The 23387-nt window shown below is 37.2% G+C and overlaps 2 protein-coding genes across 2 annotated transcripts; one reads left to right on the top strand and one right to left on the bottom strand.

Moving 5' to 3' along the window:
• The first annotated feature begins 275 nt into the window (after nucleotides 1-275).
• Nucleotides 276-6848, top strand: LOC115991760 (WPP domain-associated protein). The gene is made up of 6 exons (XM_031115665.1): nucleotides 276-570; nucleotides 1094-3468; nucleotides 4085-4211; nucleotides 5134-5235; nucleotides 5865-5943; nucleotides 6137-6848. Exons 2-5 carry the CDS (start codon nucleotides 1157-1159, stop codon nucleotides 5925-5927), a joined length of 2604 nt encoding a protein of 867 aa, XP_030971525.1. The 5' UTR covers nucleotides 276-570; nucleotides 1094-1156; the 3' UTR covers nucleotides 5928-5943; nucleotides 6137-6848.
• A 12567-nt stretch (nucleotides 6849-19415) lies between these two features.
• LOC115988836 lies at nucleotides 19416-21039 on the bottom strand. Its single transcript, XM_031112455.1, has 2 exons — nucleotides 20985-21039; nucleotides 19416-20635 (listed from the first exon to the last, which is right to left on the bottom strand). The coding sequence occupies exons 1-2, from the start codon at nucleotides 21006-21008 to the stop codon at nucleotides 20204-20206; spliced, it is 456 nt and encodes a 151-aa protein (XP_030968315.1). The 5' UTR covers nucleotides 21009-21039; the 3' UTR covers nucleotides 19416-20203.
• Nucleotides 21040-23387: the final 2348 nt, after the last annotated feature.

Genomic DNA, 23387 nt, shown 5'->3' with positions numbered 1-23387 from the left:
ATTTCTTCTTTGTTAGAATATAAGTCAAGTTTTAACTTTTAACCACATAAATCTTGGGTAACGAAAAAAACAAAAGAGAAAAACCATAACATCATTGGAAATATAAATAAAACAATAAAGAATTTTATTCACCTAACACTAGTTTGCTAATACAAACAAACTGTCTGATTTAGACCAATTACTATATTCACTCCAAAAAAAAAAAAAAAAAAAAAAACACTCAAAAAGACTTTAGCATGGTAGTCTTGATTCTTAAAGTAAAAAAGGGGGCAACTTGGGTAAATTACGGGGCATAAGCAAGGACTTCTCTCCCGCTCACCAAAATGGTCTGTCTGTCCCAGCTTTTATATAATCTTCTTCAAAACCCTAAAAGCCAAAACTGAATAACAAAACCCAACAGACACAAAGATCAGGCAGCCTTTCTTCACCCCAAAAAAAAAAAAAAAAACTCTTTTTTTAAATTTCAATGCCCATTTTGGGATTTTCAAACACTTTCTGAACCTTAAGTTTTCGAGGGAAATAAGGTTTCTCCCCCTACTACTGTCTACTTGGGTTTTATCTTCTTCACCAGTAAGTATTCTTTGTTGCTAAAGTTCATTTCTTTTTTGTTTTTTTGAACTAATAATAAGCAGTGTTAATGAGTTTAAGCTAAGTTGTCAGTTCATTTTTGGTGGTTTCAGCTTTTGGGTGTGTGTTTGGTTGTTGAGAAAATGAAGGAAAATAATAGTGGTTGTTAAAGGTATAGACTTTTGAACTCAGTTGGGTATTTGGGCCCCAAATACAACTACTTGGGTTAGTTAAGTTGTTAAATTTTCAATCTTGAGTTTGTGGGTATGGAGAGAATTGAATGCACAAGATTCAAGACTCTGTTTTGGTTTTTGTTTTCCCCAAATTTCTCAGTAACTAAAGAAACCCTTTTGTGATTTGGCTCATATTTTACAAGAATTATAGGTACCCATTATATTGCAGAATAGGAAAATATGATTTATTCCCATATAAAAAAGAAAAAAGAAAAAAGAAAATGTGATTTACAGTTCTTTCTGAATATTTTCATTATAGTTTTTGTTCTTTATTATTTTCTTTATATTTGCAGTTTTGCAAGTCTGATATGGAATCTCTTAAGTGATTAAGCTGTAAATAGGCTTTTTGGTATATTATGGAGGACGTAAGGGTTAAGGATGCTAGTGTGGCTCTGTGCCATGATGGGTTGGGGCAGCATGTCGATAACTTTCAGGTAAGTGAGATATCGGATGATGAGATCCTTAAGAATTTGGACTCATATTTTCAAGATATCAATGATCGGTTGACTATTTCTAGGATGGTGAGTGACTCTGTCATAAAGGGCACGGTTGATGCAGTTGAACAAGAAGCAGAGGAGAAAATTGCCCAGAAAGAGTTGGAGGTGGAAAAATTGAAGCATATGCTACATCTTAACCATGTGGGTGCAGATGAAAATGAATCTTTGGGATCTGCTTTGACACACCATGAGTCCAAAATCACAAGTCACCACAGGATGTATTATAACTGTTCAGATGCTTTTGTAGAGCACGACAGAATGAAAGAATCTTTGGGGAGACTTAAAAATGTGGCTAAAGAGCAGTTCAAGAAGCTCAAGAAGGCAATTGATGGCGTAAGAGGTAGTAGTTCTATTAGGAAGATTAATTCTGGTTCTCAGCTGGTGGGATTGGGTGGTATTCTTCGGGAGAAGGCATCCAAAAGATGGATTGATGTGGATGAAATGCTTGAAAGTCTAAATGCTACTTTTGACACAGTTCATGAACGAGTGGAAGATATGTTTGGGTTGTCTAGGGAATCACTCTGTTCATGGCAACAAGAGCAAGAGTTTAAAGCAGAAATTGAAGGTATGGTAATTAAGAATTGCATTCGGAGTCTTCAAGAAGAGTTTGAAGAAAGACTTTGGGATCAAAATGTGCAATTTGGTGGTAATGAATATGTGAATTGGCTTGAAAAGATTAATGATATCTCAAGTTTACGGCAGGAATTGGATGCCATTTCAAAATCACTGTCTATTCATGAAAGTCGGCCACTAACTTCTCTGGGGTCCTTAGAGATTAGTGGGGAGTGGAGTAATGATAAAAAGGCTGATCATTTCCGCAGCAAAAGCTTAAACAATAGTGTTTCATCGTCCACTTTGATGTGGGAAGGAAATGGCAAACATGAAGATTCAAATAGTAATATCCCAGAAAATTCTGATCCTGCCAAACTAAAGCAAATGTCAAAAGATGAATTGATCACTGAGATGACCAACATGAGGAGAAATCATGAGTCTAAAGTGCAAGAGATAACTGAAAAAAATTTTAGACTGATGCGGGAAATATTGTGTATGAAGGAAAGGGGATCTGCTTCACCGTTGAAGAAGGATAATGAGCTTGACATATTAAAGAGAAAAATTCCCCATTTCATTTCAAAGTTGGATGGAATTCTTGTGGAAAATAAGATGCTATGTGCATTTAGTGAAAATGCTGAAAATCTTGGCAGTTTGAAGGACAGACTGGAATCCCTTCTTTCAGAAAATCACCAGCTTAGAGACTTGCTTGCAGATAAGAAAAAGGAAGTCACATGCCTTTTAGCACAAGTTTCTGATGCTGCAGATAAACTGTCTCAGCGCCAACTAATGGAGGCAAAGTTATTATGTGCTATAGAAGATGCACAAATTAAAGCTTTAATTTGTGAAGATGTTTATAAATGTGTTCTCAGGGAGTTAATTGGCCAAATTAAACGTGTCACCGAGGAGTCAGATTTGAAGTGTAACATCGTGCGAGAAATTTATGAAATTATATTAAATGAAGCTGCTTATCTTGCTAAACCTAGAAGCAACTCCAATATTGAAGATTCTGATATAGAGTCCATTACCATGCAAGGGCTGTGTGGGATTATATTTGAAGAAGCCCTGAAAGATGCTGAAGAGAAAGTCAGTAACTTGAACATGAAATATACCGATGAAAATAAAATTCGAGTTACTCTGGAAATGGAGGCACTAGAAAAAGAAGAAGTCTTAAGATTGGAGCTTGTGGATAAGAAAAAACTAAAGCAAGTGATACGCACACTGGAAGAATCGATTGAAGAAAAGGAGAAGTTAGCGCAGGAAACAACAGTTGCATTGGCAAATGAGAAAGTGCGATCTGAGTTAGCTTGTCAAGAGCTTGATAATTTACGGAATCAAAAGATTAAGGCATTAGAGCAAATTGAAACATATAAGGCGGAGATATGTGTGTTAAATCAGAAGCTTGAACTAAGAATGAAAGAGTTGACGGAAGTTGATGAAGAGAGAAGAATGATTCATGCTTTTGCCCAAGAGAAGCAGAATGCGTTGTCATTGGCCAACAATAAAGAGAGGGAGCATCAGAAGCAAATGGAATTATTAGTTGCTCTTGCACAGGGATTGTCAAATGCGGTTGCTGGGTTTGAACGTAGAGTGACAGAAAATATATCAAATATAAGTTTGAGGTAATAATTGTTAACTCTTTAAACTTTATTATATATATATATATATATATATATATATATTAGAAACTCTGAGCTAATAGTGACTATTGTGTATGTTATTTTGTGCTTTGGCATGATTATTGTGACTTTTTTTTGATAGATAACGAAAAATTTTATTAAGAAAAAAAATAGCTGACCCTAATTTTTTTTTTTTCTTAATAAAATTTAAAAAATTTATTGTGATTGAGGATGTCTGGTTAAATTTATTAGATATCTGTGTCTTATAACATAAAAACCCACATATGCATGTGTGTATGATCTATTAAATGATGATTATAGTTCTTTAAGTGGCTGAAAGAGGTAGGACTGGAGAGACAAATATTAAGTACACAACCAATCTGCTTCATGTTGATATATGACTAAGATTTACATAAACTGAGACTTGAAGAATCCCTTTTGGCTGGAAGATCAGAACTTATCTAGATTCTAGAATTTGCCCTTTATTTGGATAGCATTATATATGCTTTATATGTTTTTATTTTTTTCCCTCATCATCATTATCTGTAAGTTTTAAGTGAATTTTAGATTGAGGTTATTTACTTGAAAGTCACTTTAGACAATGTGCATTTCTTTTCAGGTTGGAAAACTTGAGTTCTGAATCTCGTTTGCTTATCCCAAATGCTAATGTACTTCGAAGAACAGGGTTGTCATACAAGCAGACGCTTGAAAGGAAATGTTCTGACCTTGAAAAGGCTGAATCTGAGGTATGTAGATAAGAAATTTTGCAGTAGTTGTAGGTGATGCATATTGTTGCATTTCAGCTTGATCTTATGGTCTTATAATCTAGTCCATGCTAGGGTATTATGTATTTACTTGTAAATGGAATTGAATATGACACATCTTCAGCTACCCAAAAAAAATGCTTGTCTGGTGATATATTGGTAACAGAACTTAACAGTATTAGTATATAGAGGACCATTCTCTTTCACTGCATAGAGGACCATGCAATGAGATGGTTTAACAATGCTATATTTTATGATTTTAAGTCTCTTAGTGACTATTTTACCATCACTGAGCTGTTAAGGTATTTTTCTTAGTCTTTAATTCTTAATGGTCGTGTCATGTTGGGCTAGGAATATTTGCTACAGTAAAAAATCCAGACTGTCAAGAGTCGCTAATTTTACCAATGATTGGATTTATAGAGATTCAAACAAAACTAGGACGAAAAAGTTGGATCTGCTCATCATTGGCATCTCTTAATCATCTTTGAAAAATTAGAGAGAAAATTATATGCATGACTTGTTTAGGATCTACCTTCAAGCTTCATTACCTTCAAGCTTCATTGTACATTATTTGGAATAAAATATCTGAGCTACCTCTTGTGGTTGGTGATATGTCTGTTTACCATTTCTCCAATACCAGAAAGTATCTTCTTTTTTTTTTTTTTCCTGATTAGCTGGAAAAAATGGTGCACATCCTGACAATAAATTTTAGAATTCTGGTAAATTGGGAAATTAATTATTATATCAAATCTTATCAGAGATACATTTTCGCTGTTAGGAAAAATAAACAGAGGATGTTGTTAAGAATTATTAATTGCATCTGTAGTTTTTATATATAATTCAGGATTTGGCCTTTTATTTTATTTCTGTAGCAATTTTATTGGATTTTATTTTTGAATTTCAGGTTGATCTTTTGGGTGATGAAGTTGATGCTCTTCTAAGCCTTCTTGAAAAAATATACATCGCACTTGATCATTATTCACCAATATTGCAGCATTATCCAGGAGTAAGATTCTTTTCTCCTTCCATTGGTTGCATTCCTTTTATGTTTTGGTTAGTCCTTGGCATCGAAGATTTGTTGTGTGGAATCAATAAATTTTTTAACATTCATTATTGTTTCTTAACAATCATCCATATTGTGGAATCAACGAATTTTCTAACATCAATTATTGTTTCTTAACAATCATTTTTGGCAGCCTTCTTCATGTCTTTTTTTAGTATTGCTTAAAACTTTGTCAAGTTTTTTTGCTTTCTGACATCAATTAGTCTTTTCATACCTGAAAGGCAGAAACAATCCATGTATTTTGTAGACATTCCTTGTCATACTTTGGAATTATAAAGATCGCACCTTTCCACATGTTGTGCAACTTTGAATTACTGAAATTTGTTGTCTGTGATCACTTTTAAAAATGGAAAAAAAAGGTTGACTTTGCTAAAAGGGCAATAAAATTGTTTTGGATTGAACACACTCATATCAAGAAGGCCAAATTTAAAAAATATGCTTTCTTAAAGGAGTTAATTATGATTATTGTGGTTATCAATCAACAATTCTATCTGTACCATTAATTTGTATATGCTAATCTTTTTATTTTATAGAAACATCAGTCTAACTATCCAGCTTTTCCCTTGTTGCAGATTATTGAAATCTTGAAGCTGGTAAAAAGAGAATTGAGTGGAGAATCTACTAGACCAGTTTGATTTGTTCTTTCATTAGGTACAGTTGACCAATTTGTGGTGTCATTTCCTACTTTGTCATATTAATGCAACATGACCGACATATTACTTTGGCTTTTGTGTATGTCTAGAAAGATTTTAGGTTTGCTTTATTTTTTGAAATAAATTATTACATTTTTTACTTGACTTGATAATATTAGTTAATTTCTTTGCTGTTTGTTTTTTCTTAACAGGTGCAAGGCTACTAATTTTGGTTTCTATTGCTGCATGTTTGGTTATTGCAGCATCTTCTGGGAGTCATTGCCGAGCATCCATTGCCTTTATTAAAATAGCCAAACAATAGAAGAACATACTGGTATATTTGAGCTTTAAAAGATATTCCTCTATTTGAGGTTTTTTTGGGTCACTAAAGAAGGATTTTTGAAGAAGATACATAGCTTATATATATATACGAGAGTAGCCAAATAGTTACAATTGTATGGGCATGGCAACTTGGAGGGTTTTGTGGCACAGAATTGTCAAATTTTTCTTTTTGTCCTTTGAGCAATAGGCAGTTCCCTAGTCTCCAGTAAATCAGAGAGGAATTTTTTTTTTCTTTTCTTATTCACTTTCCCACTGCTTTATATAGGTCCATAGCTCCTAATGTATATGCGTTTATAAAAAGTAGTTTTTAGTTTTACAAGGTATATTTAAAATCCTCTCACTATGCGAGGTAAGCATTTTGTTGGTTTTTGTTCTCACATACTTCAGAGTAAGAAGCGAAAGTTATTCATGTGGGTTTTGTTGGGGAGAAGCTTGGTGGATAACAAAAAGTGAAATATGTAGAGCCAAAACACAATCTTGGTTCCTGAATTATGTGTTAGATTTCATGCTTGCAATATTGATTATTTTAATTTAGTCCTTTGTGTGATTCTTATTTACCTTTCTATCAAGTAATAATAGAGACTTTCTTTTGACATGATAGAGCAACATTCTTTCATTGGATCCACCATTGACATCATTATGTAGCGATCACAAGAGGCCATGTCAATAGTTGTGAAAAATGTTGTATCCTCCACATTTTACCTTACCATCACTGGCAAGTGGCAAATAGCAATTACTGATGTGGTAGACATTTTTTTTTTGTCTTTAGAATGCTCACATGTTGATTTTTTAAAATTAAAAGTTGAAGGACGACACTTATTTTGGACTTGTATACCGAGCATGGTTGTGACGTTAGAAATCGTCATGTGTAAAGTAGTAATAGGGGGCTAAAGGGTAACCTGTTGACATGTTTAAAATTTCGAGGACTTATTTCTGGGGATATAAGGTAGATATAGATAATTTTTTTTTAAAAAAAATGAAAAAAACTTGTTCATAAAGTATGGAATAATCAAGTATCTGGTTTAGGAATTCTGGTAGGTCCTCTTTCCATATATAATCCTCATTTGTCTGGTTTGCATAAAATACTAATTTCCTTGTCACTTTGTTGTTTGCCTTGCTTCTATGCTGGATTTTCCATCTTCCACATTGATGCTCCAAGCGAAAACAACTCAAGGGATTATAGGATTTTGGCTCTTTATGATGAGTCTTGACCAATAAATATAATCTGGTGCAGGAGTTCAGAATTTTGGTGCTTTAAAATAGAAGGAAAAAAGGTTATGGAGTATGGAACTGCTTGTCCTTTATATAAGTGGTAGATAAGATAACCTACCTTCAGAATTTGGGCTTTGTAAACTACCTAGCATTATAATCTCACTATCAATTCCCAATGACTCAATATTAGAATGATGGATTAGATTGATGCTGGACTTTCTTCAACATCGGATACTCTGCAATTAATCGCAGTACTTCTTTTTGGATTAAATCAAATTATCCAATTTCTCCTCATTTCTCCTGTGAGAGAGGTAACTAAACCCACAATTAAACACACACCAGGGAATATACCCAGTCGATGACTTTTGGAAACTGGGACAACGATAAATGCAGAAGCAATAAAACAATGTCTCACAAGTTCTAAACTGCTAAATATTTGCTATTCATTCATTTATTTATTTTTTATTTTCTACTATTCTATGGTAAAAGCAAGTTTTCCTTATAAAGGCAGCAAACTGTAGCTGTGTGGGTGGTGCACATTTGATGAATGTGTATTGAGAAGGGCTAAATGCAGAACATGGTTTGGTACAATGCTGCCACTTAGAATTCATTATAAAGAATATACAAAGGTTTTACTGTATTGTCCATGTTCAAGTGTAGTTTTATTGTGGGCATCAACTTTTCCTTCTGGTTATCAACACCATTGGTCAAGCTTACAAGAATTCAGAGTCTTGACACAACTTCAATATTTTAAGTTCACGCACACAGGTTCTATTATATCAGAGTTAGACTTCATAGAAGTTCTTTTTTGGGGGGATTAGAAACATGCCATTGTGAGTTCCGCTTAGCAGAAGAGAATCACATTCAAATTCCAGTCCTTCCAAGTCTGACCATGCATCCCAAGACAAATATTCTGTCAAACTCCAAGACATTTTAAGATAATTTTCTGTATTGAACTAATAGAATATTAACAAATTTTGTCTTCTTCTTTCACATTTTAATGAGATAGGTTCGATACTTTTGTTGAGATGCTTTAAAATGACCCAAATTTACAGTCTTCCCATTTAAGTTCAGCACTTAAAAAGAATCCAAGAAACTTTTACAAAATTTTCACTCAAATCTTTTAAGTTGTTGACATTGAGCAAAATATGGAAACCAGAACTCAAATTCCTCATCAACTATCTACCATCATCAAAAACATGTTTATTTAGCAAAAATTTACAAATTCAGAATCAATCCATTTTCCCAACTACAATTGGTGTTTAAATTTCTGCCCCAAACAACTAACAAGCAGTGTGTGCTACTACCAACAAAACTAAATAAATCCCACAACATCAAATCAGTAAACAGAACAGAAATTTATATCTAATCTATCATTATTCAACCTTTGCACCTTCTTAACCTTTGCGTGGGAGCTTTGGACACTACAAGAGTAGGAAAATTGAGCCTCAAACCTTTCACTCCATCTCCTATGAAGATTCTGATTGATTCCACAGTTCAGCTATCAGACTCTACAAAGATCCGAGCTTCAGTCATCTTCTTGTCCTTACGGTCTACTTTGGATGAAAACATTGCCTTCAATTTATTAATATCCTCTCCTATACCCTTCAGCTTCTCCTCAGATTGCTCGAGACGACATTTGAATTCTGTCAGCACCACATTCATTAAGTCCTCTGATTTGGGAAGAAGTGGATAACTCATAAAAGATTCCAAATTCAGAGCTAGCGACGACCGAGTAGACCTAGAGCTTGGTCGAGGAATTCATCAAATAGGTCATCAGTATGGCTTTTTCTGTTCAAGCTTTCCTTCTGATTGCTTTCATCTAGTTCTGTTTGCTCCATACCAGCCCACTTTCCTTTTGTTGGTTCATCAATTTTTGCCATATTCAGTAGATTGAGAGTCTTCTTAATCACCAGGGAATTCTCATCTTCAATTCAGCAGCCTTTGAGTGAAGATTTGAAAAGTTCAATCTTTTCCGCTCATTGTTCTTGCCCCAACATCATAAACACGAAATCAACGATCAAACAAGACAGCTCAATCCCAACTTTAACTGCTTGAACCTTTAGTGCATTCATAACTCCAAGTTCTTTATCAGATTCATTACACTCTTTTATGCACTCCATCAAACTCTTCTTTCCACTGTCTCGTTCTTTCTTGAGTCCTTCAAATTTACTCAGTTTTTGCTCTTCTAAATCTGAAGCCTCACCACCTTCTTCTTTCTTGAATGTTACACCACTAATACTTGCAGCAGCTATTGTTATGCCTAAAGCTTGTTCCAATCTTTTAACCTCATGTTCGAGTTTATCATCTTGATCTTGTGATGAATAGGACTCCATCATCTCTCCCAAGGCCTTCTTTACCTTATCAAAGAACCGCTTCCTTGCTGCATCACTGCGTAGTCCTGCAGTGTTGAAACCTTCATCATCTCCAAGACAAATATCCCTGATAAGCTCCGTTATATTGTTAAGCTCGTTCTCGGTCTCCATGAATCTGACAAGATCTTCTAATCGAAAGTTAGACTTTGTTAGCCTGTCAACAACCTCTTCAAAGTCTTCTATATTCTTCTGCAGTGACTGAAGGTGCATGATCTTTTCGCTAGTCTTTGTATCCAATGTTTCCAAGTAATGAATCAACTTTTTAACTCTGGCAAAGTCAAGATCAACCGTGTCTTGATCTTGGTTAGCCATTGATATCTATCTCTACAAAAGCTTTTGACTTGAGATGGAGAAAGGGTTTGTTTGGGAAATCTTGACAGCTTTTGAGAGAGAGAGAGAGAGCCAAGATAACAGGATTTTATAGGGAATGGTTGTTTCAGTTATGAGTGAGAGATTGCATCATTTGTAGGTGATATTTTATTTGGTGCACTTTGGGTTCGCTGAAGAGAGACTTGTATGTATATCAATCAGAATGTAAATGAACTTATGATATTTTTGGTGTAGAAAAATATTTTTGGTGACTCTAGCAATGGGTAAATTCTAAACTATATAGATTTTATTCTTTTTTCTTTTTTATTTATATAAAGTTAATAACTTTTTTTTTGGTTGCATTGATAACTTAATTTCATGCAGCAACTCAGTCTCATGTAAAGTCACAGGTGACTAATAGAATTCACTATGTGCAAAATGGAGTTAACCATGTGACTAATAGAACTAACAATGTGCAAAATGTGAAAAATGTGCAAAATTGATCAAGTTACATATCAGATTAGGAGATTAGTTACGTTAAAGGTTTTTATTATGGTTTAGTTAGGTGACTTATTTTTGTATGTAATTGTATCTCTCTACGCTGCTCTATAAATTGCAGTGCCTGTTGTACCAATCACAATAAGCCATTTCAGTATTTATGAAAAATGTTGTGTCCCTTGACTTATTACCTTATCATCACTAGCAAATAGCAAATACTGATGTGGTAGACATTTTTTATGTCTTTATAATGCTCACATGTTGATTTTCCAAAACTAAAATTTAAAGGATCACAATATTTTTGGAGGACTTGGTTACAAAATAAAGTTGTCACATTAGAAATTGTCATTTGTTAAGTTACCACACGGGGACCAAGGGATAACACATTGAGATTTTAAAAAAATTTCAAGGATTCTTTTTTTAATTAAAAGGTAGATATTTATATTTATTTATGGAGTGTGGAATACATCAAAGGAAAGGATCTGGTTTAGGACTTCTGGTCCTTCCTTTCTCCATATACAATCCTGATTTGTCTGTGATGATACCGAAAAAATCACCAGTGAACCACACGGTTCTTGCACACTCGAAACAACACCTGCACAACAAAAAGAGAAGACCTCATAGAGAGCACCGGTGTGGTGCCGGCCAAATACCCTCCGAAGATCAGGTTAGGACTTCTCACAACTCTAAAATACTAGAGCGGGGTCAATTATACGGACCTTGGCTAGTGAGGGTATTGGGGCTTTTATAGTAGTAGAGGGTTGACCTCTTTTTTTTGCTGTAGAAGTTTTTTCCTTATAAGAGTCTTTGTGAGCGTATTTTGCGGAATTCTTTCCTTGTAGGAGTTTAACATTGAGCGTGATGTGCAAGATATTTCCTTATATACCCATGCATGGAAGCCAAGTCAAGGTTATGTCGGAACCGTTAGCTTTGTGCGTCCCCTACAGCCTTGAGCCATCAGCTTTCCAACATCAACGAGTTGATCTCGTCGCCCTAAAGTTCTTGATTCCCTACTGTCACTTGCCAATGGACAAAAGTGAGGCTGACGGGTCTGATTAGAACGACGCTTCATGCCACATCAGGGTCGTCAGCTTTGCCTACTACCTCGTCAGGGTCGTCAGCTTCACCTACTCCCTTGTCGGGGTCGTCAGCTTCGCCTACTCCCTCGTCAGGGTTGTTAGAGATTCATATATCCCCTTCAGCTTATTCTCTTCAGCTCACTGTCTTCAGCTTACTATTTCTAGCTTACTCTCTTCAGCTTACTATCTTTAGCTTGTTGTCTTCAGCTTAGTGTCTTCAGCTTACTATCTTCAGCTTATTGTCTTCAGCTTACTATCTTCAACTTACTGTCTTTAGCTTACTCTCTACAGCTTGTTATCTTCAGCTTACTGTTTTCAACTTAGTGTCTTCAGCTTACTCTCTTCAGCTTACTGTCTTCAGCTTACTATGCCCAAGATGCAGCCGTCAGGTATGGGGTGGAGCTGTAGATTTTACAACAAGGTTGTCTCTCATGAATGAAGTTGACAACCTTGTTATGTCCATCGCCTTTTTGTTCCGTCATGGGTTAATTACAAAATTACCCTTATCAGCTGCCCCCTAATCCACAGCCTTGTCAGCTTTAGCTGACGGGTTATGGAGTTAACGTCGTGTAAGGGTCATTTATATGTGATGCCTCAAGATATGTTTTCGCCAGTTTAGAGACGCATCCGTCTATTTAGTTATAGATCCGTCTGTTTGCTGTAGTTAGTAACCTTATCCTGACGGGGTGAACCTGCTTACGGACTTAATCATGCACTTGTCATCTATTTATCCCCATCTAACTGTCCAAGTCGTCACCTTTGGGTGTCGATTGACCAACAAGGTGCTCTCGTCAGCTTTAGGATGGGACCGTCAATATCATTCTGTCGTCGCTCGCACTATGGTCGTGTTAGTGAGACTGACGACTTCGCCTAACTTGGATTAATTTACTAGCGCTGCAAAACTTCTCTTATCAATGAGCATTTCCAACCGCGTGGGAGCCACGTGAGTACTATGCGTCCCCCTCTATTGGGTTCGTCCACTTAGGGTCCATCCCCTTTGTTGGATTCGTCCATATTGAGGTTCGCCTAATTGAGGTTCGCTTCCTCTGGATCTATCTGCCCATGGAAATGTATTCGTCAGTCTTGTCATGTTGTTAGCTTTGTAGGTCTAAAAATATCCTTATGAGTTGCCCCTCATTCCGTAGTCGTCACTAAGTGGACGAGTGTGGAATATGAAGGCTTATGTTGTAATCGTAGAGTGTTGGGGGGGTTTTTTTCTTGCCCCCCACTCTATGAGCAATCTAATTGGAGGATTGTTACTTGATGCGATCATCTTTGGGGTTTGTTCATCACCTTGGTAAACTGGATCATTCGTCACCCTATAAGTAGGAAGATTTAGATTTTTTATCAAGGCACTCCTTAGTGGATCGGTCCGTTCGTCCATCCGTAGGTAGAAGGACTTAAATTTTTTACCAAGGCACTTGTGAATGGCTTGGTTTGTCCGTCCTCCAGTAGGTAGGGAGACTTAGATCTTTTACCAAGGCACTTGTTAGTGAATCGGTCCGTTCGTCCACCCGTAGGTAGAAGGACTTAAAATTTTTACCAAAGCACTTGTGAATGGCTTAGTTCGTCCGTCCTCTAGTAGGTAGGTAGACTTAGATCTTTTACCAAGGCACTTATGATTGGCCTAGTTTGTCCATCCTCCAGGAAGACTTAGACTTTTGACCAAGGCACTCTTTGGTGGCTTAGTTCGTCTGCCCACCCATAGTTAGGAAGACTTAGATTTTTTACCAAGGCACTTGTGGGTGACTTGGTTTATCCGTCCACCTGTAGGTAGGACTTAAATTTTTTACCAAGGCACTCGTGGGTGACTTGGTTCATCCATCCACCCATAGGTAGGACTTAAAATTTTTTACCAAGGCACTTGTAAGTGGCTTAGTTCGTCCGTCCACCTGTAGGTAGGAAGAATTATATAAGGCACTCATGGGTGGCTTGGTCCGTTCGTCCACCTATAGGTAGGAGGACTTAAATTTTTGACCAAGGCACTCTTTGGTGGCTTAGTTCGTCTGCCCACAGGACTTAAATTTTTTTACCAAAGCACTCGTAAGTGGCTCAGTTCGTCTGTCCACCCGTAAGTAGGAAGACTTATATAAGGCACTTATGGTGGCTTGGTTCATCCGTCCACCTGTAGGTAGAAAGATTTAAATTTTTGACTAAGGCACTCTTTAGTGGCTTAGTTCGTCTGCCCACTCGTAGGTAGGAAGACTTAGCTTGCTATGAGGATCTGGTGCCTGTTGGTGTTTCAAAACGTCGATTAATCCTGTAAGGATGAGGATTAAGTGCTTGTTGGCTTCCTTGATTGTCGGTCCATCTTATAGGTAGGACTTAGTTTTGGATGAGGAACAGGTACCCGTAGGCATCCTTGATTTTCTGTCCATCTTGTAGATGGGACTTAGTTTTCGATGAGGATCAAGTGCTCATAGGCATCCTTGGTTGTCAATCCATCCCGTAAGGATGAGGATTAGGTGCCTGTCGCCTTCCTTTCGTAGTGTTTAGCCATGAGGTCTTGTTGAAGCGTTGGCGCTTGTTGGACGAGAGCTAAACTAACAATCGTGGGGGATACAGCCAAGTAGAGGGAAAGCTCTTCATCGGGTTTGGATGGATTGAGGAGTGGTGGAGATGCAAGGTACGCCTTCAGTTCCTCAAATGCTCTTAGTGTAGTGACTGTCCACCTGTAGGTGACTTTGGTCATGCGTCTACTCGTAGGTTACTTAGTGTAGTGACCGTCCACTCGTAGGCGACTTTGGTTATGCGTCTACCCGTAAGTTACTTAGTGTAGTGACCGTCCACTTATAGATGACTTTGGTCATGCGTCTACTCGTAGGTTACTTAATGTAGTGATCGTCCACCCGTAGGCGACTTTGGCCATGCATCTACCCATAGGTGACTTAGTATAGTGACTGTCCACCCATAGGCAACTTTGGTCATGTGTCTACCCGTAGGTGACTTTCAATTTGAGAAGTGAGGGCTACCTTGAGAAGTGGGGTTCACCTTGAAAGGTGATGCTCACCTTGGGAGATGATATTTTGAGTTGATGCATTGTACAAATGTTCCTCGTCTGTTGCCCCCCTTCCATGTTTGCCTTCGTTACTTGAGTTGATCATTCACTACCTCGGAGACATTGTAGAAGGGTAGCCGGTATTGGTTGTTCACTTTTTTCTACCTAATGCATCACAGGTGGAGAAAATGCTTCTATTCAAATGCTAAGCTCATTGGAAAATAAGTTAAGTCTTAAATAAGCAAGTAATAACAAACTGTGAGCACAAGTGGTACTCCCTTTAGTGCTCAGCGTTCCTAGGGTGAGGTAGCTTTTTCCCATCAAGTGTCCCTTGGTGGTAAGTACCTCTCCTGAAGTGGTCGACGACCTTGTAAGGTCCTTCCCAGTTTGGACTAGCTTTCCATGTGTTGAGTCCCTGGTGGCGAGCGCTACCCTTCTTAAAACTAGCTCACCTGTATCTAAGTGTCTTGGCTTTGCCTGTTTATTGTAATGCCTAGCCATGAGGTTTTGATACAAAGCTAGCCTTTGTTCAATACCTATTCTTACTTCATCCAGTAAGTCAAGATCGAGACATAGCTCTTTGTCATTCTTCTCTTCATTTTAGTTATCTGTTTTGAAGCTTGTAAGTCCTACCTTTTCTGGTAGCACTGCTTTGGTTCCAAATGTTAGTATGAATGGAGTTTCACCTGCAGGGCTTCGTGTTGTCGTTTAATATGCCCATAAGACAGTAGGAAACTCATCCGTTTTGAATGGAGTTTTTTGTGTTGCTTAGGAATAAGTCCTTTTACTCTTCAACTTTGTTGGTCATTACCTTTTAGTGGTACTTAGGAGGAAGTCTTTTTACTCTTCAACTTTGTTGGTCGTCACCTTTTAGTGGTACTTAAGAGGAAGTCTTTTTACTCTTCAGCTTTGCTAGTCATCACCTTTCGATGGTGCTCAGGAGTAAGTCTTTTTACTCTTCAGCTTTGTTGCTTGTCACCTCTCGATGGTGCTTAGGAGTATGTTTTCTTACTTTTTAGCTTTGTTGGTCGTCACCTCTCGGTGGTATTTAGGAGGAAGTCTTTTTACTCTTCAGCTTTGTTAGACGTCACCTGACGGCGATGATTAAGAACAAGTCTTTTTACTCTTCAGCTTTGCTGGTCGTCACCTTTCGGTGGTCTGTCCAGCCGTAGGCAACTTAATATTTAGACCGTCCTCCCGTAAGTGACTTTGGTCGTTTTTGATAAGTGTAAGTATATGGTCGATAGGAGCATTTAGTAGGGTCAAGCGAATGGGTCGACTGTTAGAGTGTCTAGGTCTCTTGCCTTCTCTTTGGCCAATCGTTCGTCGTCCTATAGTATTGTAGTCGTCAGCCTTCTCTTCTATTTGCTCTTCCCTTCTGTAATATTTCGAAGGGGTGGATAGTGATTATGACCACTTCTATGTTGATCATGCGATAAGACTTGATGCTCTTGTGGCTGCTTAATTTGCACTTCCAATGCTTGGTTTCGTAGCATACAAACTTTATTTTGTTGGGTAAGTCACTCAATCGCAGCAGAGAGTGTCTGCAGTTGCCATTCTATAGCAGTGAGGGGATTTCCAGTTTCTTGGTTGGCTGATGCCATCAATCTAGTATAGACCTTTTGTCTTAGGGATAAAACAATGACTGATTACTCGTATTTCCCACAGAAGACGCCAACTGATGATACCGAAAAAATCACTAGTAAGCCACACAGTTCTCGCACACTCGAAACAACACCTACACAACAAAAAGAGAAGACCTCGTAGAGAGCACCAGTGTGGTGCTGGCCAAATACCCTCCGAAGGTCAAGTTAGGACTTCTCACAACTCTAAAATGTTAGAGCGAGGTCAATTATGCGTACCTTGGCTAGTGAGGGTATTAAGGCTTTTATAGTAGTAGAGGGTTGACCTATTTTTCTTGCTGTAGAAGTCTTTTCCTTATAAGAGTCTTTGTGAGCGTATTTTGCGGAATCCTTTCCTTGTAGGAGTTTAACACTGAGTGTGATGTGCAAGATATTTCCTTATATACCCATGCATGGAAGCCAAGTCAAGGTTATGTCGGAACCGTCAGCTTTGTGTGTCCCTTACAGCCTTGAGCCGTCAGCTTTCCAATGTCAACGAGTTGACCCCGTCGCCCTAAAGTTCTTGATTCCCTACTGTCACTTGCCAATGGACAAAAGTGAGGTTGATGGGTCTGATTGGAACGACGCTTCACGCCACATAAGTGAGGTTGACGGGTCTGATTGGAACGACGCTTCACGCCACATCAGGGTTGTTAGCTTTGCCTACTATCTCGTTGGGGTCGTCAGCTTTGCCTACTCCCTCGTCAGGGTCGTTAGAGATTCATATATCCCCTTCAGCTTATTCTCTTCAGCTCATTGTCTTCAGCTTACTATTTCTAACTTACTGTCTTCAGCTTACTGTCTTTAGCTTACTGTCTTCAGCTTACTGTCTTTAGCTTACTGTCTTCAGCTTACTATTTTCAGCTTACTATCTTCAGTTTGCTGTCTTCAACTTAGTGTCTTCAGCTTATTGTCTTCAGTTTACTGTCTTCAGCTTACTCTCTTCAGCTTGTTGTCTTCAGTTTAGTGTCTTCAGCTTATTCTCTTCAGCTCACTGTCTCTTCAGCTTACTGTCTTCAGCTTACTATGCCCAAGATGCAGCCATCAGGTATGGGGTGGAGCTGTAGACTTTACAACAAGGTTGTCTCTCATGAATGAAGTTGACAACCTTGTTATGTCCGTCGCCTTTTTGTTCTGTCATGGGTTAATTACAAAAATACCCTTTTCAGTTTGCTTTGCATACAATATTAATTTCCTTGCCCCTTTATTGTTTGCTGTGCTTGCATGCAGGATTTTCCACCTTCTGCATTGTGCTTTGATCTTTTTGCATCCTCTGCCAGATATCCCATTTTTATTTTCGAGTACAACTTATTCTAATAAACAGTACAACTTCAATTGGCTGACCTCTGTGTATTTAAGGTAGTAGTTTATGGCCTACTGCATCAGTTTACCTGGCTGTGGCTTTTTTCATGCCTCAATTGAATTCTATTGCAACCAACATGAAGAGTTCCAGCTCCATATCTTTAGCGGTTTTTAAGCACGTCCCATATCAATGACCTGAAACTCTGTTGCTGCCCCTTGATCATTATGATGAAGTCTTGGCCTATAAATATCATATGGTGTAGGAGTTCAGAATTTTGGTGCTCTAAAATAGAGGGGAAAAAGGGTATGGAGTATGGAGCTTGCTTATCCTTTATACATGTGGGGTAGATAACCATGTCTTACCCCCAAATTTTTGGCTTTGTAAACTACCTAGCATTGTAGTCTCACCCTCAATTCCCACTGTCAGTTAGAACGATGTACTTGATTGATGCTGGATTTCAACATGGTAGGCACTCTTCAATTGCAATACTTTGTTTTGGGTTAAATCAAATTATCTAACATCTCTCTCATTTCTCTGTGAGAAGGTTAACTATACCCACATTTATATGCACACCGTGAAATACTGAGTTGATGACTTTGACAAACTGGAACAAGGATAACTGCATTGGGAATTAAACAATGTCTTACAACTCACAAGTTCTAAGCTGCTAACCATTTGTTGTTATTTTCTATTATTTTACAGTAAAAGCAAGTTATCCTTCCATAAAGAGAACCTCGAGGAATCTAGAGACAAGTAAAGGAAGACGTCGTTCAAACTGAAACTCTCTACCATTATGCATGAAGTACTGGCTTATAAAGGCAACAACCTGCAGCTGTGTGGATGGTGTACATTTGAGAAATTTGTTATTAGAAAGGCTAAATGCAGAACATGGTTTGGTACAATACTGTTCCTTAGAATTAATTAAAAAGAAGATGCAGAGGTTTTACCGTATTGTCCATGTGAAATGCTGCTTTCAATGTGTAGCTTGACTGCGGGCATGTACTTTTCCTACTGGTTATATCAACACCATTGGTCAAGCTTACAAGAGTCTGACACGATTTTGATATATTGGGTCATGCACACAGGTTCCATTATATCAGAGTTAGGCTTCATAAAAGTTCCACTTAGTAGAAGAGAAGCCAATTTAAATTCCAGTCCTTCCCAGGCTGACCACGCATACCAAATATTCTGTCAAACTCCAAAGACATTTTACAACACTTTTTGAATTGAACTAATAGAATATTAACCAAATTCTGTCTTTTTGTTTCACATTTTTTAATATGAGATAGGTTTGATAATTTTGTTGATATGCTTTAAAATGACCCAAATTTACAAACAATCTTCCAATTTAAGCTCAGCACTTAAAAGGAATCCAAGAAAAACACATGCCACGCGAACATCATATTCCTCCACCACTTTTTAAGATGGTCGTCAGTGTATGGAGGCACCATCACAAGTAAATAGATTAAGAAACCCAATAATTTTTCACTTAATAAAAAGAAATAAACCATTGAAGCCATGTTGGACGTGTCTCGAATATTTTATACTAGTTCCATCTTCTGTATCTTACTAAATTGGAAAAGAAATGTCGGAAAAATTATTCATGATTAACTTTGATAAAATAATAATTATGATTAATAAAAGAGTTTCTCAATATCTTTCTGTAAGGCATACATACAAAAGATTCACAGACAATAACAATATTCTTCAAAAAATTGTTTATTTGGCAAAAGCTTACACATTCAATCCATTTTCCCTAAGTACAATTGGTGTTTAAATCTCTGCACCAAAAAACTAACAAGCGGTGTGTACTACTACCAACAAAACTAAAGAAATCCCACAACATCGATCAAATCTGTAAACAGAACAGAAATTTATATCTAATCTATCATTATTCAACCTTTGCAGCTTCTTAACCTTTGTGTGGGAGCTTTGGACACTACAAGATCCTTTAAATTGAGCTTCAAAACCTTTACTCCTTGTATGAAGATTCTGATTGATTCCACAGTTCAGCTATCATAGACTCTACAACAATCCAAGTCTCAGTCATCTTCTCGTCCTTACGCTCTTGTTTGGATGAAACCATTGCCTTCAGTTTATTAATATCCTCCCCTATACGCTTCAGCTTCTCCTCATATTTCTTGAGATCACATATGAAGTCGGGCAGCGCCACATTCATTAAGTTTTGTGATTTGGGAGGAAGTGGATGACTTATAATAGATTCCAAACGCAGAGATATCACGATGAATTGAGGTTGGAGTAGATCTAGAGCTTTCTCAAGGTATTTATCAAATAGCTCATCAATTGGGCTTCTTCTGTTCAAGCTTTCCTTGCTGAGTGCTTTCAAAGTTTTGTTTGCTCCATACCAGCCCACTTTCCTTTCATTGGTTCATCAATTTTGGCCTTTTCCAGTAGTGATAATCTTGTTAATCACCATGGAGTTCACGTTTTTAATACTGACACCTTTAAGTTCAGACTTGAAACTTTCAATCTTTTCTGCCCATTGTTCTTTCCCTGACATCAGAAACATGAAATCAACGATCAAACGAGACAGCATAATCCCAAGCTTGAACTTTTCACATTCAGAACCCCAAATTCCTTATCAGATTCTATAGACTCTTTTATGCACTCCATCGAACTCTTCTTTCCAGTTCCACCGACTCGTTCTTTCTTGAATCCTTCTTCACTTTTACTCCTCAGTATTTGCTCTCTTTGATCTGAAGCCTCGCCACCTTCTTCTTTCTTGAATGTTACACCACTACTTGCTGCGGCTAACATTATGCCGGAATCTTGTTCCAATCTTTTAGCCTCCTGTTCGAGTTTATCATCTTGATCATCCGTTAAGTCAGACCCTATCATATCTCCGAAGGCTTTTATCACCTTACCTAAGTACTGCCTCCTTGCTGCATCACTGAAACTCTTCAATAAATTTGGAACCTCATTCACGATGTGCATCAAGTCTAGCAGTTTCTCCTGCTGGAAAAAAAAAGGCTTTGTTATCAAGTCAGTGAACCACTTTGTCAAGAGTTGTGTACTCTCCTGCAGTGACTCAAGATACATGATATTTTTGCCAGTCTCTGCATGCAATGCATAAATGCAACGATACATCTTGGCAATGGCGGAGTGAAGATCAACCATGTCTTGATCTTGGTTAGCCATTGATATCTCTACAAAAAGCTTTTGAGAGAGAGAGAGAGAGAGTGTTTCTTGTGAGTTTTTGAGAGAGCCTGAACTCCAAAATAAGGATTATATATATATATATATATATATATAGGGAATGGTTGTTTCAGTTATTTTCAGTTATGAGTGAAAATGGCATCACCTGCACTTTGGGTTCATTCATCATGGACCATGTAAAGCACTTGTGAAACAGAACATCAAGAGTGCAAGTCTCCTGTCAGTAAATAGTAATAGCCCTGTAAAGTCCCATGTGATTAATAGAATTAACCATGTGCAAAATATAATTAGTACACATGGGTCAGTTACACATCAAATTAGGAGATTAGTTACATCTTGGACTCAATTTTGGTCCATCCAAGTGCATTTTGCCCTTTTCGATCCGGTTGGCTAAATTCGATTCAATGTGGTGATTTTGGCTACAGTATGTAACAAAACATTAATTTTGTTTTCTACTGGATAGTGTGTGGGTGTTTTGTATGGGCTGCCAACATTATCTTGTTAAAAGGCCAAAATAGTAATTTGACTTTTTTTTTTTTTTTTTTCCTCTCCCTGTTGAGAGAATAGTTGATATTTTGTGTAGCGATTACATACTATTCCCTCTCACATAGAGAGGGATGTTATATACAACCGTTACATAAAATAATAATCGATTGGGACAAGGAAGAGGAAGGCAAGGAAAATGGTATTCTCTAAGGAAAATTGTAATCTCTTTTGGCAACCTTTAAATGCTAATGATCACTCCCCCCTTCCCTTCTGACTCCAAAACCTTGACATGGCAAGGGTGTTCAAATAATATGTTATATCAATAATCAATTCAAAGAGATCTGGCAATCAAACTACCTATGACGATAAGTTGTACTTGAAAATGAACAATTTTTGTTTTTTTGTTTTTTTTTTTTTTTTTTCCTGCACAATGCAGCTCAACTAAACTTTCAACCCAACTAATAGAAGTTGGCTGTATAGAACTATAGATCCACTTACATCAGTTTAAAGCCTTGTTGAGAACTTGAGATTCATATTCATAAGATCATAAGATGTTCAAAACCAATTCTATTTGTAAGGAGTCACATGTTAATCCAATGAAGGAACTAAACAGGACAAGTCACAAGTGGTCTTAATGGTCAATATTGCATTATTAACTTCCATCGCAGGCAGCTGATTAAGTAGATCTTTTTTTAGTATGTGGTGAGTAAATTGAATGTTATGATAAAGTACTCGGAGATTGCACAAATACAAGCCTATGCCCCCACGAATACATATTGTCAGTAATTGTTAGTTTGTTTAGACCTTTGTAAACCAAATAGTTTAACCTAATTAATTAATCAAATTGTTACTTAGATTTATTATTGAGATTTAGTTTAAACAAAAACAATCATATCACTAGGTGCGAAAAAGTACTGAAGATAGCGATATAATGACCTAGGAAAACCAATGAAACCAACAATTCAAGCAAGGTAAAAAATTTGGAGAGGATTTAAGCTAAACTATCCTCAAGGAAACAAACTCACTATCATAGGATGAAAGTTTTACAATAGATTTTCCCCTAAATTTAAAACTACCTCTTGTAGTACTTACTCATGTGACCACATACAATTCCGAATTCACGGACTCTTCTATCTGAATTTGCTGAACATAAACACCCCCATTTGTGACTCTGAGATCCCCCTCAAAGTTTTAGATCATTAGTAGTAGTTGATCTTGTATGCAGCAACTTATTCCACCAATTCTTGTATACAGATCTTCTTTTCGGTAGATGCTTGTTGAGTTAGAAGGCTATAGAAACCTCACAAATCTCACAGGAGTAACTCATAAGACTTCCAAGAACTTTTGAAACGTATTTAGGGTTTTCCTTTTATACTAGGTAGTGTTGGACACAAATCCTAAACGTTTTGCGGGCTTTGAGCCTGAATAAAATTCTGCAAAACACGATTTTCGATCAGTCGGGCATTTCTTTCGATTGGTCGAGTTTTGCAGATTCTGAATTCTTCTTTCTGTAGCTTGACTATTCTTGAATCTTGACTTGAACCTTGACTTGAACCATCATGAGCAGTGTATAACACTTAAACTAGACATATTTTTGCTCTCAATTTGCCAACTTACATAAAATTAAAGCCTAAACATTTATTCCTAAATATTTAGAAGCTAACAGTAATCTTCAACTAATAGTCTCATTTCCTTTCCAAAACTTTTCCATTTCTTTAACTTTTCCAAAATATTTAGAGGCAAAATCTGATTGGAGATATCTGCCACCATTACAATATGATCAAATTTCCCTTTCTTCTTATTAGGTGCCGGCCACCATTAATTTCAAAGTGCAAGCACCAGCTCACTAAATACTCTCCTCATTCTCCGTAATATTATCAAAGTGTCTACTTTTGGCAATCAGTTGTCAGTGTTTTGTGGCTTCTCCGAATCTCCACACGACTACTTTAACCAGCACTAGAATACAATTACAAATTTTATTAGGGTTCATATTTCTAATACCTATTTTATTTGTATTTTTTAGGTCAAAGCTAAAGAATTTGGTCCAAATAAAATAAAATTT

Source organism: Quercus lobata, chromosome 5 (assembly GCF_001633185.2).
Source record: "Quercus lobata isolate SW786 chromosome 5, ValleyOak3.0 Primary Assembly, whole genome shotgun sequence".
In the NCBI taxonomy this organism is placed as follows: domain Eukaryota; kingdom Viridiplantae; phylum Streptophyta; class Magnoliopsida; order Fagales; family Fagaceae; genus Quercus; species Quercus lobata.
This window is presented reverse-complemented; position numbering and strand designations above follow the sequence as displayed.